Genomic DNA, 17266 nt, shown 5'->3' on the forward strand with positions numbered 1-17266 from the left:
TCTCTTGTAACATTATTTCTACAGCCTAGTTCGCAATACTTTCTTGGAACTACATATGTTTATATAATATATTGCCTGTACCAATCACTAAATACAATTAAGAAAGAATGATTATAATTTTTTCAATGTCTTTTCCAAATATTTCACTTTCCTCGAAGACAAAAAAATTCACATAAATTTTTGCATCGTGTTATTTCCTGGTATTTTTTATCCGAAGCTAATAATTTTTTATAATATGAGCAATAGTTCTGTAAGTCCCATAACGATGCAATTTACTTTTCGGTACATTACACTATGGGCAAGGGTAAGTTTTTGCATGCAACATTATACATACTAAAAATTATTAAGCTTTAAATCTGCAGCAATAGTATAATTGAATTTATTCAAGTTCAAAAGAGTCTGTAACATAGAGTAATTGTCGTAGTTTTTTTGAAGTCAATCTACTATTCCTAAAACAAGTAATTTCTTCATACTTGAATCTTTGAACTGGTTTGTTGCTATACCTCGGCTGTATTGTGTTGGACATTTTTGGTTTGCATTTTAAACAAAAGTACGATTGTCACTTTGAATCGGTAATTATACTTTTAAAAATCCTCTACCACTATATACTTTTTTTATTTTCACTTCGGTATTTTCAGGATGTTCATTTACGTATGCACATAACGAAGCTACATATTAACATAATACAGAATCTTTAATTTCAATAGAAATATTTTCACCACATGACTTGGTGAATGACAGTTTCTTTACGCGAAAAAACAAGTTAAAACGATGGCTTTGGTTATTTAAGTTTTTCCAAAAATCGTTTTCAAATAATTTTTTTTTTCTTAGAGTAAAAACTATACTGCAATTGTATTACTACTTTAATAGATGATTAATTTGAAGTTTTGAATTTTAATTTTATTGTTACACTCATGAATTTTTCCTTTTTCACTTCTGATAAATACTTATGACACTGTTATATGATAATATTTTGTGGTGGTACAGCTTTCTGTGGTAAGTAAATTTTGTTCTCGTAAAATTACAGAGTGCATTGGCATTTACTTTGAGATGTAGATCTAGTAGTATTAAAAGAATTAATCTACGTTGAGTAATCTAGAAAAGAAATAATTACATTTTTGTTGTTCAGCTGCCCATAAAAAATAATTTTATACTTGTTACGTATAGCAGTAGGTAAATGAATGCCATTTGCATCGTAAGCTGTATGAAACTTTGAAGCTTAAGTCCGATAATTAACATGTTTTTTTTTTTCTTATTTCGGTATAATAAACTCAATTTTGAACGATTTTCTTCGTGGGTATACGCATAGTATTTTGAATGTCATATTATTTTTCACGGTTAAACGCACAGAAGCAAGTTAAAAATCAAATTTAAAAACGGATATTTCTTCATCAAACTAAAAATGAAACAATACTAATAGGTAGATAATACATCATAATAAAATTTAATAGAAACGAACGGCAATTTTTGTTATGAGTATACGTATACTGTTACTTACTATGCACAAAATGTAAACAGAGATTAAGCCGGTGATATGAGCCAATGGATCTATGTACAAAAGATGCGAGATGTTTCAAATAAAATTTTCTTTACTTGATTCTCAAGCGTATAACGTTTTTGAATTTATAATGTAAGTTATGATCAATTTGTTATTTTTTTCATTATTTCACTATAAACAGCGTGAAAAAAATTATATTCAGTTTAATATTTATTGTATTACTTACTCATAAAACCATAATTCTTTTTTACTCAAATATTTAAACGTTATTATTCGTATAAATATAATAAAATGTTGAAAAAAACTTTACATCAGTAAACAAAACAGCTTACTTCTAGATTTTGTTATTTGGAGGATTTTCTTGAAGGGCCCTACAATCATATTTTAAGATAAAATTCACTGTGGTTTTCTATTCGATTTAAATTTTTTGAAACACTATGATGATTTACATACTGTCTAAAAGTAAATTAATTAAATTCTGTATGGAGCATTTTTCATGAATTATTCTATATAGTTGCATGTTTATTTTTAAAAATGAAGCAAATGAAAATTTTATTGTAATAAGTATAAAAATTATACTATTTATTAGACATCATTAATTTTTATTGTAGGGAGTTCATACTGCCGGCAAAAGTCATAACTTTACATCATATCTATAATAATATAAGATATATATAATTTACAGCTACATTGAAATAATTATAACCACATTCATTGATGACACGTGTTCATGTCTCAATCATTGAATACCAAAACGGTCATTTAATACTGCTATAAAACATCGGTCTGGTATATTTTAGGAAAACAGCTCTGACCGTTTAGATGGTTATGCAAGCCACACGCGATATAATCGTATTTGAAATATTGCATTTTCCCGAATCTTAAAAGTATAGATTAGCTTATACATAAGAATATGTACAGAAAGTAAATTGTGTGTGTGTGTGTGTGGTAAACTAAAAACAAAATTATTATTCTAAAAAACAAAAAAATATGTGCTAATATTTACATAGTTTATATATAACATGACCAAATGATGGCATGATGGCAGATAGCAGGATGCCGTAGAGATATTAACAATAAATAACAAAGATGCAATCTAGAATCAGAAAGATAAAAGAATGATTGTTGGTCAATATTGACGATGGAATTTCTACGTCTTTTCAATGACGTCACTTTTGTAAGGCTGGAAGAGCTTGATGCTCTTGGTAGTTGTCAGCGTCGGTATACTGGTAGCAGCAGCGGATGCTGAAAAAAGACCCGTATATAGCTGGCTTCCACTTGAGTGCTGTTGAAGCTGAGGGCTTTTGCTTCCGATATTGCCTTGGTAATTACTTCGGCAACTGCCAAGGCCAGAATTAGCGTTGCAGTTGTAGTCACTGCTAGATGAACCTGCATCTGAGTTGGCTGGACTAAGCTGCGGCTGGGCTAGCATAGGACTAGGCCTTAGCGGTGGCTGTGACGAATTTTGATAAGCAGCGGTCAGTTGTTGGAATCCATGATGAGGCTGTTGGTATGAAGGTGGCGGTTGCGACGGATACGTTGCTGGTAATTGGGTGTGCGGCCTATGCATGGACGAATGTAGTCCATAGGGTGCGTAGCGTGCATAGTGAGCAGCCACAACCCCGTATCCGGGTACCTGGGCTAATTGGTGAGCAGTAGCGGCGGCTGCCGCTGCTCCTGGATTGTACCCTGGTGTTGGCAACGAGGCAGCTGCCAGCAGCGCCAGTGCCGAGTCTGGATACATAGGATAAGACCAGACAACTGCCATACGCTGTCGCTTGTCCTTCATACGACGGTTCTGAAACCAGACCTGGAACCGACTGCGATGAAAATACCTCTGAGCTAACTATTACGGGTGTTCCGCGATTACCAAATTATCAAATCTAATCAAAGTTTTATTTTAATCAACATTGATCACTGAAATCACTAAGTTGCAATCAAAAGTGTCAGTGGTTGCTACTATAGATCAGGCAAGTTAGCTCTGTACCATCTTTAAAAGTATGATATAACATTATATTTCGCCTACCTTGATCGTCGATTCCGGAAGATTGAGCTCGGCAGCGAGTTCTATTCTTCTAGGCCGGCTAACGTAGTTTTCGGCTATGAATTCCTTTTCTAGCCTAGCTAGTTGGTCTCTCGTAAAGGCTGTTCTGTATCTGCGTATGTTTGGATCTACTTGCGGCGGCACTGACCCAGCTGAAAAAAGATAAAGCGATCTGATTGTTAACATAAAAACGTTAAAGCATGAATATGAACGATTCGTAAAAGGATAAGCTTTCATAAGAGAGAAAAATATTTATACTACCATTATTATTTATTACATTTTACCGGACATTAATTGTTCTATTTAATTATGTACATACGACACTTATTATTATAGCTATATGATATAGTGTGAAATATCATATAGTTATGATGTCACCGTATACTGCAAAACTTTGAAAAGTATGTTCAATGAATGTCAATTGAAATGGCAATTGCAATGATTGCGCATACAAAAACAACATTTGATTAAAAACAAACGTCTAATTTAAACAGTGCGCGCCTATTTTAAATACATTATGTGGATAAATGATCAAAAAATATGTATACTTTTGTCGTTTTTAGATTGGAAGTTGTGGATTAGCTCTGGACTGTGCGGTGGACTAAGTTGGCCGAGTTGACTATATTGCTGAGTATGCATAAGGTCGACAATCACTGACTTGTCAGCTTGCTTCATATCGATAAAGCCTTTGTGCTGGAGTGCCTGCATATTACTCGTTAAAGTACACTGTACTACAGATCAACAAATTCTTTTTTGCGCTCTCCTTATTAATTTGCTGTACTCGACACGTACAAGAACACCCAAAGGCCGACTAACAGTAACTAATACGCGGCTGAATACAGTCGAGGGCGGCGGTGCGCGACTGTTTGCTTGGGGGTGAGACGCTTTCACTAGTGATGCTACTTCTCAGCGTTGATTGGCTCAAGGCTTCTTGCTCACCCATTCCTATTGGCTCGAGTAGCCACTGCTCCGCCTTCTTATGGTCGGCCATCATTTGCTCCGTCTCCTCACCTCGCCGCTCCTCACCAGTATTTCGTCCATCACCTCTACTTTTTGTCTCTTTCTACTTCGCTTCGTCAAGAAATTATCTCCAATAATACTGCCATATAAAATCTCGACTGTTCTATTAGCCTACCTGATGTTGCTCGCAGGCTATTTTCCTTTACGGTCTCAGTTAGCTTTCTCTTTTCTCAGCAGCCCTGTCCAAGGTCCTACAGAGGCAGTGGCTGCTACTTTGCTACTGTCGTTGTTGCTTCTTTTTCAGTAACAAAAGACAACCGCACTCCTACTTTCACTTTTACTCAATTCTAACTAACGACACTTCCCCCAATAACCATATTTCCTACCCTCCGACGCTTCATTGATCTCAATAATCATTATTATTTCACAAGTATCTTTGAGTAATCAATTTGTGTTTAAAAACATTTATTTGCTTCATGATGTTATACGTTATATTTATACATTAATTACAAGGTTTATTTGACTATCTCGTTTGCAATATTTTGTTAATCATTTCGGAAACAAATTTTTTAATATTGTGCATCAAATTTGCAAATTTATGCGTGTAAGTTTGTATTTTTATTTGGTATATTATATGAATCCGATCTATAATATATAGCTAAATTTTATCACATACTTTACGTAATATTTATTCTATAATATTAACGTTACTAAGTAAAATTAATTATTACACTAAGAGACTATCAATGTAATATACTTTTTTTACAATTCAAAGCGATATAAATTTTGTCGGATATTGTCATAAATCAAAACAAGGCGGAGGGTTTAAATTGTAGCCGTATCCCGCTGAGTCACTTCGTCCTCCTCTCTTATGCCTTTCTTTTTATAGATATTACCTGAAATAGGCCTTGAAACAATGTAAAAGTTGACTTCTTAAATATCTTAGGGCCGCTGTCATGTTCTGTCAAAGCACTAATCATTATTGGCTAATTGAGATATTTTTAGGCGTAGTATTTTGTTGTGATTTTCCACAGGTACAAGCAACGGACTCTTAGATTTAAGTAAGGTTATTAAATTTGCTATTCTATCATGTCCTACAGGAAAACTGGGACAATCATATCCTTCAAGTAAAGCATGTACGTATAGGACGGTCATAAAATAATAAGATGCATAATAAAAAACGATTTATGGCATTAATAATACATGGCACTAACTTTAGACAATGTTATTTTTATAAATTTAACACTATTTTAATCATTTGTAAATATTTGTATTTTATGCTGTCTGTAGATTTACGTAGCTTCGAGAAAGTTCTATCGGATTTCCTCCACGTTATTGTTTATACGATTTCATTCATCAGAGATCATATAGAATTAAAAAAAAATTAGGCCTATAATGTCGCATAGTTGAAACGTAAAGTATGTTCTTAAGTATTTTTATTTACCTAATATAGATTTTTTGGGTACACGCGCGCGCGGGTGTGCTATAGCGTGCTTTTGTGTATGAATTTTGAAGGCTTGCTCTAGTTGCGGCAATATCTTTTGAAATCCAAAAATTTTTGATATATTTCTGAATCTTCTACAAACAAAACCTATTTAACTTCAAAAGTTTTTAACATAAATCATAGCTATTGTGTAGGATGACGGCAAAAACTTTCCTCGAAATTATACTTTTTAAGTCCAAAACGATACAAACTATATATTTCATAATTTATTTTTTATTGAAAGCTGTAGGGTAGGAAGGATTCAATAATTGGTAAATAAATTATTAATTATATTTTTATTCTTTCAGACAATGTTATGTATGGTCGATTGGAGCGAATAAAATCCGCCATTTTCTAACAATTCTAAAGTATTACTGTAGTCCAACTGTCATGAATTTAGTATAGTTTTTATTATATTTTATATACAAATTAAAGCGAATTATATATGAAATTCAATACGCAACGTGAATAATAAAGTTATAACATGTGAATTTTAAATAAATACTGAACTTATTTGTGTGTGTTATACACGCTATTCTTAATGTTAATGAGTATATTGTTTTATTTTGGTTTAGTTTTTGTTTATTTTAATATGAAATTTGGAACTAATATATTAATATTGTCGATTAATATTAATGAGTTTTACAATTAGAAATTAGACGTAATTTTTAATAATTTTCTGAAATTTTCCATAAGTGAGCATTATAACATTTTTTGTATTTTTATGTAGAATTTGTAGCTTATAGTTATGTACACTGAGAACAATGTTCATATAAAATTTATTATTATAATAATTACTATAATAAAATTGGAATGCCATAATGTACTTGATACACGACAAATTTGTTCATTATAATATTAAATATTAATAATATTGATATATTTGATAATATTTATTATTTTCAATAATAAAAATTACTTTTATTCATCAATGTTTACTATATGAGCTAGGAAAATGTCTGTTTTATCAAAATAGGGTGTTATGATTTTTACTAACCATATAGTAAGTAATGAATACGGGAAGAAAATCTCTAATCGTGTCATCACTTTTGTCGTGTGTCAAGTCGGGTTATGTGATTAATGTGCATGCTTCTTTACCATATGCAAGTTTAGTTGTCTTATAAGTAGATGGTATCATTTTTTAACTTGTATTGATGTAGTACTCATTAATACTATATTATTAAAACTATATATTAGTACTCATTAGTACTCATTAATTACTATACAAGAATACCGTAAACGAATGTAGTTAGATATATATGAGAATTGTAACATAGATTAACCCTTAGAGTTTAAATACTTGAGAAGTCAAATGTCGAATTTGAAGGAGTTGATGTATTTAGGTGAATTATTTTGGTAGAACTACAAATGCTAAATTTTTATATAAAGGTGTGACTCTAAGTGTTGAATATAAATCTTAGATATAAATAGATGTACGGCGAAACTCGAGCGTATCGATGTATTGTACCGAATTCATAAAATCGATAAGAAACAACTCTGGTGAACAAGAAATAAGTAAATAACTACATTGAAGAGGATCATACACCAATTACAAAAATTATGTTCATTTAAAGATATAATTAAAATTTTTTTTTATTCTTAGTTTCTATTGCAAAAATTGTTTTGTGTACAACCTATTTTACATAGTAAATTTTTCTTTGAATTTTACTTACGATACACAATAGAAATAGCGATTCTATGTAGTAAAATTTCATGTTTAATTTAGTGATTTTTCTGATATCTTATAACATATATTAAATATATCTTAACATTTCTATATAATATAGTAATTTTTATTATATTCATAATAAATTTTATAAAAAATTTTTTTATTGTAGATTTTTAGTTGTAGCTTAGAATAATCTGAATGAATGTTGGTAATTTCATTTTTGTAACCGTTTGATACAATAGCAGACATTTTTCCTTTAACCTTGAACGTATAAAAATACCGACTGTCCTCAAATTGTGTTGGCATATAATCGGTCAAGTGACAGCAACCTACTCTATACGAATGGAGTTCGATTCCAGTTGTGAGCGAATTTATTCTAGAACACAACTTTTTAACATTTATTGCAATTCAAACATACCTTAACTTTTATTTATCAGACGATCAACTTCATAAAATTTCAGTTAAAAATAGATTAAAATTAATATGAGTATTATATGTATATGATATACACGTTACACATTTTACAACAACAGATGTATATAATATAATATAGCTTTTATTGATTTTTGTATGTCATTTCTATCATTGTGCAGAAAAAGAAAAAAAAATGGTACAAATAATCTACTTTCACAATTTTTTATAGCACTATTTCTTATAGTAATAGACCGGTATGTAGTATTCCATAAAATAAAAAGTGAATAAATTCTCTTGCCAAATTTTTACACCATATCTGAAAATTAATCAAAAATTGGAAATCTATTTATCTAATTGACAAAAAGAATATTGAAAGACTGAAAATCTTAGTGTCAAACTAAACTGATTGATTACCTCTGAAAAATGTGTTGACTCTGATTACTATATATTATTTTTAATCCATTATGTTATAAAAAATTATGAATTGTCTTTTAAATAGCCATGCTATTTTAATATTACTTTCATAGTTATAGATATATATAAATTATATATATAGATATATTTGATCCCTAGACATGTTCCTTTTTGCCCCTTATTTCCTTTTTTTGGCTCCTTGTTGCTTTTGTTTGACCCTTTACATTTGTGTTTTGTTGTGTACATGCGTTTTATACATATTTGCTTATTTGTGTACATTTTTTGTTCATACTAAATTTTTAAATACGTTTTTGTATTATAAATGAATTTCATCATTTATTCATTTGTTCTGCTCTGTCATGGATGTTGTATTTTTTTTGTCTATAAATCAAAATTGAAGGTATTAATTAATATGATAGATTTCAATATTGCAATTATTAATTCAAAAGGATTATTACCTTCTCAAATAATGTTTTAAATGACTATAAAAATTTATATAATTATATCTAACAATAGTATATTTCTCTCCATAATTGGTATTTAATTATAAATGAGAGGATCTAATTCGTGATTATTCGTAGATATCATAATGAAAGATCTCAAAAATAGTTGCTTAATACTATTAGAAATCCAGGTTCGACGTATCCCACTATTTTACTGTAGATACGTGGATGTTACTATTATGGATATTCCTAGAGACGAAATCAACGTAATATTACAGACGTTCAATTAACATTACCTTAGACTACAATTTACTATCAAAGTAGAGACAAATAATAGTATCTCGTTCGAAGGTTTGATGATGATCAAAAATAATAATAAAATAGAGTTCGACTGGTTTCGAAAAGCAACAGAAATTAATAGAAATATGAATTTTATCTTTAATTTGGTCGATAGAGTGCTTCTACTATCTGACAAAAAAATTCAAAAAAAATTAAAAATTGACGACATCCTAAAAAAGATTGATTATCATAAGACAAAGAATGAGAATTCATAAATTCCTAAATCGATTAAACCATGTAATAAAAGTATTATTTTGATTGTACTTCTGTTCTTAAAGATTATAATATCGCTACAATTCTTTTATTAAAGAAACTTTTACAACAGCTTTTACGGTTAGGAAAATGTAAATCGAAATTATTAGAAAGAACTGGAATTGTTTCCAAGTAAACAATGCTAATCTGTATATGTTGGTGAAAACAGAGATTATTAGGAATTAGATTAAATAAACATTGAAAGAACATTGGGGATGAAACTGTCGTTACTGCACATAAGAATTTCTTTTGGCATCACTCTGATTGGGACAGTGCTAAGATTGTAGATTACGAATAGTAATTATAAAAATTATAAATATAAAAATAGTAATTATAAAAAGCGCAGAGTTTCTGCCAAATGCTCCTTATTGGTTTGCCATCTAATAGCTTGAATAAGAAAGAAGATATACAACTCCTTAATCACTTATGCAAACCTCTATTGAGTTTTCTTCAGAAATTATCATTAAGTGGTTATCTTAAAAATGGGGTGGATTATAACAACGTAGTATGCAGTACTGTCTCATTAGTATTTTCATTACAAAGCAAAATATTCTTTTGCTCTCTTATTGTTTAATTGTTGAAGAGTAGATCATTTTAATTTTGCAATGTTATTTATTATTTTTATACGAAATAAAAATGTTTGTAACATTTTATTTTTTGTTTTCTTGTGTTTTTAATAAAGCCTGATAAGGTCAATAAAATAGCTGACGAAACGTTGCTATCCAATCTATGGTGAGTTATTTTATATTTTACCTATTTCTCCTTTTTGGATCATCACATTTATAATTAAATATTATAAAATTATATTTATAAAATAGTAATTTTATACAATTTCTTGCTAAAAAATATTAACTGCCAGGGGATATTGGTTTCAGTATAAAAGATCCTCGAAAAAATTCAACCCGTTTCGACCCAGCATGCCGCTCGTGACATGTCACTCTATAACTCATGCTGTTCGCATTGAAAAAAATTGGATAATAAATATTTTTATAGTTTAAAATGTACTCTTTCCGATAGTGAACTCCTATTTTTTCTAAAGCTTTATTAACTATGGGAAAATTTAGCTTAACCTATTAGCGCCTGAAAAGACACTTTTCCACACCAAAGTTCAGAGATTCACTGTACAATGAATTTGATCGAAAAGAAATGTTTGAACTACTGAACCTTATATTTTGAAGGTCGCTCTTTCGAATGATGATGGTTTCAAGTCTCTATACTGAGTTTTTATTATGTGAAAATTGCAAATTGAACAAAAGACACTGTGTTTTTGTACAAATTTTTTTAAGATAATTTTTTTTTTGCTTTTGCATTTTTCTACATACTTAATACCTATAAATATCGCATTCATGGAACCTAAACTAAAAAATATTGATTTAACCCTTAACTTCTATGTGGGGTAGATTTACCCCAGACAATTTTTAACAATAAATAAAATTTATTGTTTTTTTTTTCAACAATTTTTTTCAGTGTGTGTAACATTAAAAATTGTTAACCTGAATATTTTTTTTGTAGTAAAAGGTTTGAAATATACTAGAAAAAATTTTCTCAGCAAAATATCTAAAATTCTCTGATTTATTCGATGTTTTTCGGACTGGGGTAGATTTACCCTACCGAGCCAAAATAAGGTGTGCAAATTAAGGGTTAAGGTTAATAAAAAAAATTTATTTATACAAAATGGCGTCCGAAACAATAAATTTTACTTTTAATTTTCAGCAATTTTTTTCTCGATTTCTATGGGCTATAGGAAAATTTTCTTAAGAATAGGACGTTTTAAATTTGGTCAATGAATACCCTCAAATTTTTTCAAATTTTTTTTAACCATTTTTCAAAAATTTCAATTTTTCCATGTTCCAGAAAATAAAAAATTTTTATATACGGTTCTGAAAAAATCTAAGGGTATTTTGTGGCCAATTTTAAGACATTTTTATTCTTAGGAAATTTTTCCTGAAGTCAATGGAAATCAAGAAAAAAATTGCGTAAGATTAAAAGTAAAAGTTATTATTTTGGATACCATTTTGTATGAATAAAATTTTTTTGATTAATCTTAAACTAATATTTTTTCATTTAGGATCCACGCATGCGATATTTATGGGTGTTAAGTATGTAGAAAAATGCAAAGGCAGAAAAAAATTATCTTAATAAAATTTGTTTCAATAATAGTTTGTTTTTTTTTAATTTGCAATTTTCACATAACAAAAACTCATTTTAGGGACTTGTAACCATCATCATTCGAAAGAGCGAACTTCAAAACATAGGGTACAGTAATTCACTTTTTTTTCAATCAAATTCATTATACAGAGAATCTCTGAACTTTGGAATCGAAAAATGTCCGTTTAGGCACTAATGGGTTAACCAAAAAGAAAAATGTTATTTTTTTTTTAAATTGTCATAATTATTCTTGTAACTTTAAGAACTACGTTCATGTGTGTGTTGTAGAAATATATTTTTTCTTCGTGTGTGTTCAACTCTACATTCAGGTATTACAATACGCTCATCATTAGAATCCGAATCTTCGTCCTGATTCAGAGTTATGTTTTCTCGAAATTTTTAAGATTAGTCATTTTCCTAATGTATAAATCGATCAATGCACGAATACTACTAATCAATACAGTATTACTTTAATATTTCATATTGTACTTCTCGGAAATATTAAACTTGAGAAAATTGCAAATAATAAAAAATTCTTAGAATTGTTCAAAGAATACATGTATATATTTTCGAAGCGTTTTGAATTTTACAATAAATTTATAATTTACGAAATGAAAAGTTACTTACAATATTTTGTAAAAATTTTAGTATATTCTTTAAGCAATTTAAAAACATTTTTAATCTTGGTGATTTTATCAAAAAGTTCATATTTTTCGAGAAAAAAATGCATAAATGTTTGTAGAAAAATTTTTCATTCCGGACGCCATTTTAAAGACCAGGAGAAAATGTCAATATATTTCTTTAAACTTTAAATCTTTATGCCACGACTTAATCAGGTTGCAGGTTGATTGTAAACGGAAAAAACATGGGAAATTATTTTGGATTTGAATAAATAATGTATTATTTTTAGTTATTTATATTAAATACGATTACGACGCGTCTCTCTAACTTAAGAAACGGGTTGGCCGATTTACTTTTTGGAACGAATATTCCTCCAATACGTTATCTAATACGTTGTCATTTCTCTAATACGTTGTCTAATGAAGTTCAAATTTGGCGCTTCGCAGCCTTAATCGAAATTAATTTATACTGTTGTGACGAGAGCAAGCAGTACGCTTGCTCCTCGTCTGCCCTCCTTCTCTCTCTCCCTCTTATCGCTCGGCATGGCGACGTGGTCAGCGTTCGGCGCATATATTTATTGCGCCTAACCACTGGCCTTTATGTTTTTCCAGCCGCCGAAGATTGCCGAGCAAGATTGGGAGCGCCCGAAGAAGCAAGAGCGCAGCGACTATGAGACAGAGAGAGACAGAGAGAGAGAGAGAGAAAGTTAGCGAGCATGCTAGAGTGTGCGTCTATGCACGCACTATGCAGGTTTGGGCCGGCGTGTGACGCGCGACCAATTAGCGCTTTTGTCGCACGCCGCCTAATGAGTGGGCTTGGTGGGAGAGCCCGGCGAGAGCGCGAACGCTGACCATGCGTCAAGTCGCGTGATCCAGTTCCCGGAAGAAAGTTAAGGAGAGAAGTTGGAAGTAGCAGCGCAAAGAGAGAAAAAGAAGTACACGTGCAGCAGTGACCAGACCAGGGCGAGACGAGGCAACGTGTGGCGACAACACCTGCAGCAGAGCATTCAGTGTCGCCCTCGCCACCGTGCACGGCATGACTTCCAGTGGGTTCACCACGGGCTACGCCGAGGAAGACGTCCAGCCAGCGGCCAGGTCAACTCCCCGTTGCCGGCTCATCGCTAAGGACAAAGGTCAGGTTATCTCTCTCTCCCGGTATTTTTCTCTCTAATGGTGATGCGCGGCCGCATAGGAACGATAGGTAGCCAGGCGATCACTTGCCGGCTACGCTCATCGTAATGCGGTAGAGAGGTTTCGACGTATTCTTTCCTTTGTAAGGAGGCAAATGGTCAAGGCGATTTAGTCGCCGGGCCATTCATCCTCCCGCGTTAGTTTAAGTTGTTCTGTACATGTGCGCGTGATGTAAACTTTATTATAACCGATTTTGTATTTGCTTGTCTGAATAGATTTAGATTGTATGTTTTAATTAAGGAAAATTATTTATTCGTTCGACCTATCCTCTCGTTCCCCGATTGTTAAAGAGCGAAAGTGCCTCTCTTACTCTCCCCTTAATAAATTAGTGACGTCAGTGCCGAATAAGGCGCTGCCCTCGTTACACTGTACTAACTTAATTGTCGTAAATTATCTTCTAAAAATTGATTTGAAAACAGTTTCTGAAGCCTTCTTTCATGACAGTTTCATATTTCTTGATAGATGTGTGAGGGGGAGGAAAGATTTCACTTACGGTATAAGATTCATAATGTAACGTCACTTTCTTATGTCATCCAGAATCGTACATCAGAACAAAAACGTTATTAAAAGAGTAATCAGACTCTCTGTTATTCAGCTATTTGACCTTACGCTTTTCTCTTATCTCTTCTAATAGTGAAATGTGCTTGATAGAACTATGTGGCCTTCAAAATAGGCTTTTTATTTCGTCTATTATCATATATTTAGCAAAGTGCCAAAGAAACTGATGCATCTACTGAGCTAAGCTCAATAGCGTCGCTATCAATTCTTACAGACATATGTTGTAAAAATTGTAATTAGAGAGCGTGAAACTTATGATTCGGCTACTTTTACTTAAGAGATTTATTCCTCTCTTAAGTTGAGCACGAAATCATGAAGGATAGGATAAGGTGACGAGTAAGGACTACTACTGTTAAAGAATTACTCATCATAGGTGTCAGCTAGATTTTTATTCAAACAGAGCTCGTACCACTACTCGGTGAAGCCTCGGGCTCAGACTTCCTCGAGACAGATACGATGAGCGTATTTATAGATGCGAGTCGGAGCTATTTCCTCTAGATTATCCCCGCTACCTCGCCAGTACGCACAACATTGATTAGCTCATATTAGCCGCTGAGGTGAAATAGGATTATTAGCCTAGAGAAAATCCTATTTAGTACAAATATTTATTTCAGTAAAGTTGTCAGTTATCATAGAAGTTATGAATTATTCATATCTAATTGTAGGTCTAAAATAGTTTTATTCCATTGAGCACATTTTACTATGTTTATTTATTATTGTATGAAATTCAATCTATCTTTTAGTTCGTCAAACAGAAATGAATTTTCTTTGCTATAGTTATTTTGATAAGTTGCGCTAAATTATTAGTTATTATGCTTTTACGTTAAAATATCATCATTTTATAACATTCAAGTGTTCAAATTATATCCGTGTTGGGAGTAAGATAATTATAAGTCCTTTAAAGGCTCACGATAATATTTCCATTCATTTAAAGGTCTTTGTTTTGAAAACTGTGGCGCCAGTTTAAAGGTCTGGCTATCTATGACGTCACGCTCCTTATTTGGATATGAGTTGACTATCTGTTTATGTTATGTTAAGTCAAAGATGCTCTGAGCCTTTATACTTTTTTACATTAAACGATGAGCATGCTATCTTAATACAAATGCGTTAAACGAGCAAATCATACTGAACCGTTACAATAAACTATATTATTATCTATCTAATTTTGCAAAACAAACATCTGTTTAGGTTGAGTGTATTTATATTTAACGATGTTACCAATGTTCACAACTCGCCACTATATAAGCGATTAATGACAATGACGTTTTATACCTACTGTACATAAAAAATATACGTTACACAATGTACGATGTCTGTCCGGAAAGTATCGGGCCTACCTTTATATTTTCGTGCTAGCGTTATTCTTTATCATCTGGTGGGTGGCATCCTTCAAAGTAATCCCCACTTGATTGAATAATACGGTTACATCGATGTTTCCACTTTTCAAAACAGTCCTAGAACTCACTTATAGGGATAGCCTTAAGTACACTCGTCGCATTGTTTTCAACCGTTGTTTTGTCATCGAATCGGTGTCCTTTGAGTGGTTTTTTTAGTTTTGGAAACAGCCAAAAGTCACAAGGGACTATGTCGGGACTGTATGGAGGTTGTCGAAGCAATGCGATATTGTGTTTGCTCAAAAACTGCTGCACAAAATTGGATGAATACGCTGGCGCATTATCGTGATGGAGAAGCCAGTCACCACTTTCCCAAAAGTGCGGCCGTTTTCTTCTTACTGCATCACGCAAACGTTTCAAAATTTGAATGTAGTATTCTTTATTGATTGTCTGATATGTTGGTGCATATTCGTGATGTACAACACCTTCACAATCGAAAAAAACAATCAACGTTGCTCCGACTTTGACGTGCTTTTTTTGGTCTTGGTGATTCAGAATGCTTCCACTGTGAAGATTGTTGTTTTGTTTCAGGATCATAACCATAAACCCATGATTCATCACCTGTAATAACTTTTCTAACCACATTATCATCATTATTGACCATTTCCAGATTGTCCAGAGCGATTTCTAAGCGAATGTTCTTCTGCTCTGCTGTGAGCAATTTTGGGATGAATTTCGCACACACGCGTTTCATTCCTAAATTTTCGGTTAAAATTTCTGAAATGATAGTTTTTTGTATCCCAAGGTCTTCTTCTAGTTCTCGCTCAGTCATACGACGATTTTGTTCGATTGCAAGTCGCACCCGCTCAATATTATCTGTGGTTTTTGTCGTCGAAGGTCGGCCGGAACGAGAATCACTATCGATAGAAGTGCGACCATCCTTGAACCGTTTATACCACTCTTTTATTCGTGTTTTGCTCATACACTCGCTTCCGAAGGCCTATTGCATTTGTAACAATATCAAAATCCGACGAACGCGAAAAAGACACTGTAAACAAAGACACGCTGCGCATGAACTATACGTCCGGCAGATGTCAGTAAGTAACCAATAGATTTGTGAGGCTTTACTGTTGACGTTTTTGTCCGGTAGAGGTCGCTCGAACACTATGGTGCGAAGATATAAACGTAGGCCCGATACTTTCCGGACAGGCCTCGTACATTACAAAATGCGAGATAAAAACCTGTATGTGAAAATGAATCATGTAATTATTCTGTTACTTGGATAACTACATTAAAACTCCATCGATCGAGCTAAAAATTTTTCGGGTAATGAATGCTAATCCAGATTTCCAATTTTCCTCATCAAAATATTAATATCAAATATATGGTAGTGAAAAAAAAACTTTCCCGAGAACTTTTTCTTGTAATTTTTCGAGGACTTTTTCGAGGACGTTTAGTATATTTATTCGAGGACTTTTTCGTTTACTTTTTCGTGTCCATTTTTCTAGGACTTGTTCGTGTACGTTTTCGTGTACCTTGTCGTATATTTCTTTATGAAACTTTTTTGAGGACCTTTACGAGGACGTTATTCAGGACTTTTTCTAGGACTTTATAGAGGAAGTAGGTAAACTGGAGGGGCCTCAACTCAGACGGGTATCAGCTTACTGAGTTGAAGCGTGTGAGTTGGGGTGAGTGCATGTTCACCCCCCCCCCCCCCCCCCGCTGATCGGCCCGTGAGCTGTCGACTCACCTCCCCCCCTCCTCCTACTGAGTTATACCGGTGCGTTCTACGCACTCCCCCTCCCTTACTGAGTTGATCTGATGTGGCGTGCGTTCTCTGCACTTCCCCCTCTCCAACTGATTTGATTCCTATGCACTACGCGCGTTCTATGTTACGCG

At 32.6% G+C, this 17266-nt stretch overlaps 1 protein-coding gene across 1 annotated transcript; it reads right to left on the reverse strand.

Annotated features, from left to right (window-relative positions):
* Positions 1-2090: 2090 nt before the first annotated feature.
* LOC131675201 (segmentation protein even-skipped) lies at positions 2091-4368 on the reverse strand. Its single transcript, XM_058954100.1, has 3 exons — positions 4091-4368; positions 3525-3694; positions 2091-3308 (listed from the first exon to the last, which is right to left on the reverse strand). The coding sequence occupies exons 1-3, from the start codon at positions 4248-4250 to the stop codon at positions 2649-2651; spliced, it is 990 nt and encodes a 329-aa protein (XP_058810083.1). The 5' UTR covers positions 4251-4368; the 3' UTR covers positions 2091-2648.
* Between the last annotated feature and the right edge of the window lie 12898 nt (positions 4369-17266).

Source organism: Phymastichus coffea, unplaced genomic scaffold (genome assembly GCF_024137745.1).
Source record: "Phymastichus coffea isolate CEN01 unplaced genomic scaffold, Cenicafe_Pcof_1.1 PCOF00017, whole genome shotgun sequence".
In the NCBI taxonomy this organism is placed as follows: domain Eukaryota; kingdom Metazoa; phylum Arthropoda; class Insecta; order Hymenoptera; family Eulophidae; genus Phymastichus; species Phymastichus coffea.

Coding starts and splice junctions, on each gene's coding strand:
- LOC131675201 (XM_058954100.1), bottom strand. CDS start 4,250: ATGCAGGCACTCCAGCACAAAGGCTTTATCGATATGAAGCAAGCTGAC. Junction 3,695..4,090: donor CCAATCTAAAAACGACAAAA/GTATACATATTT, acceptor ATCTTTTTTCAG/CTGGGTCAGTGCCGCCGCAA. Junction 3,309..3,524: donor TTCCGGAATCGACGATCAAG/GTAGGCGAAATA, acceptor AGTCGGTTCCAG/GTCTGGTTTCAGAACCGTCG.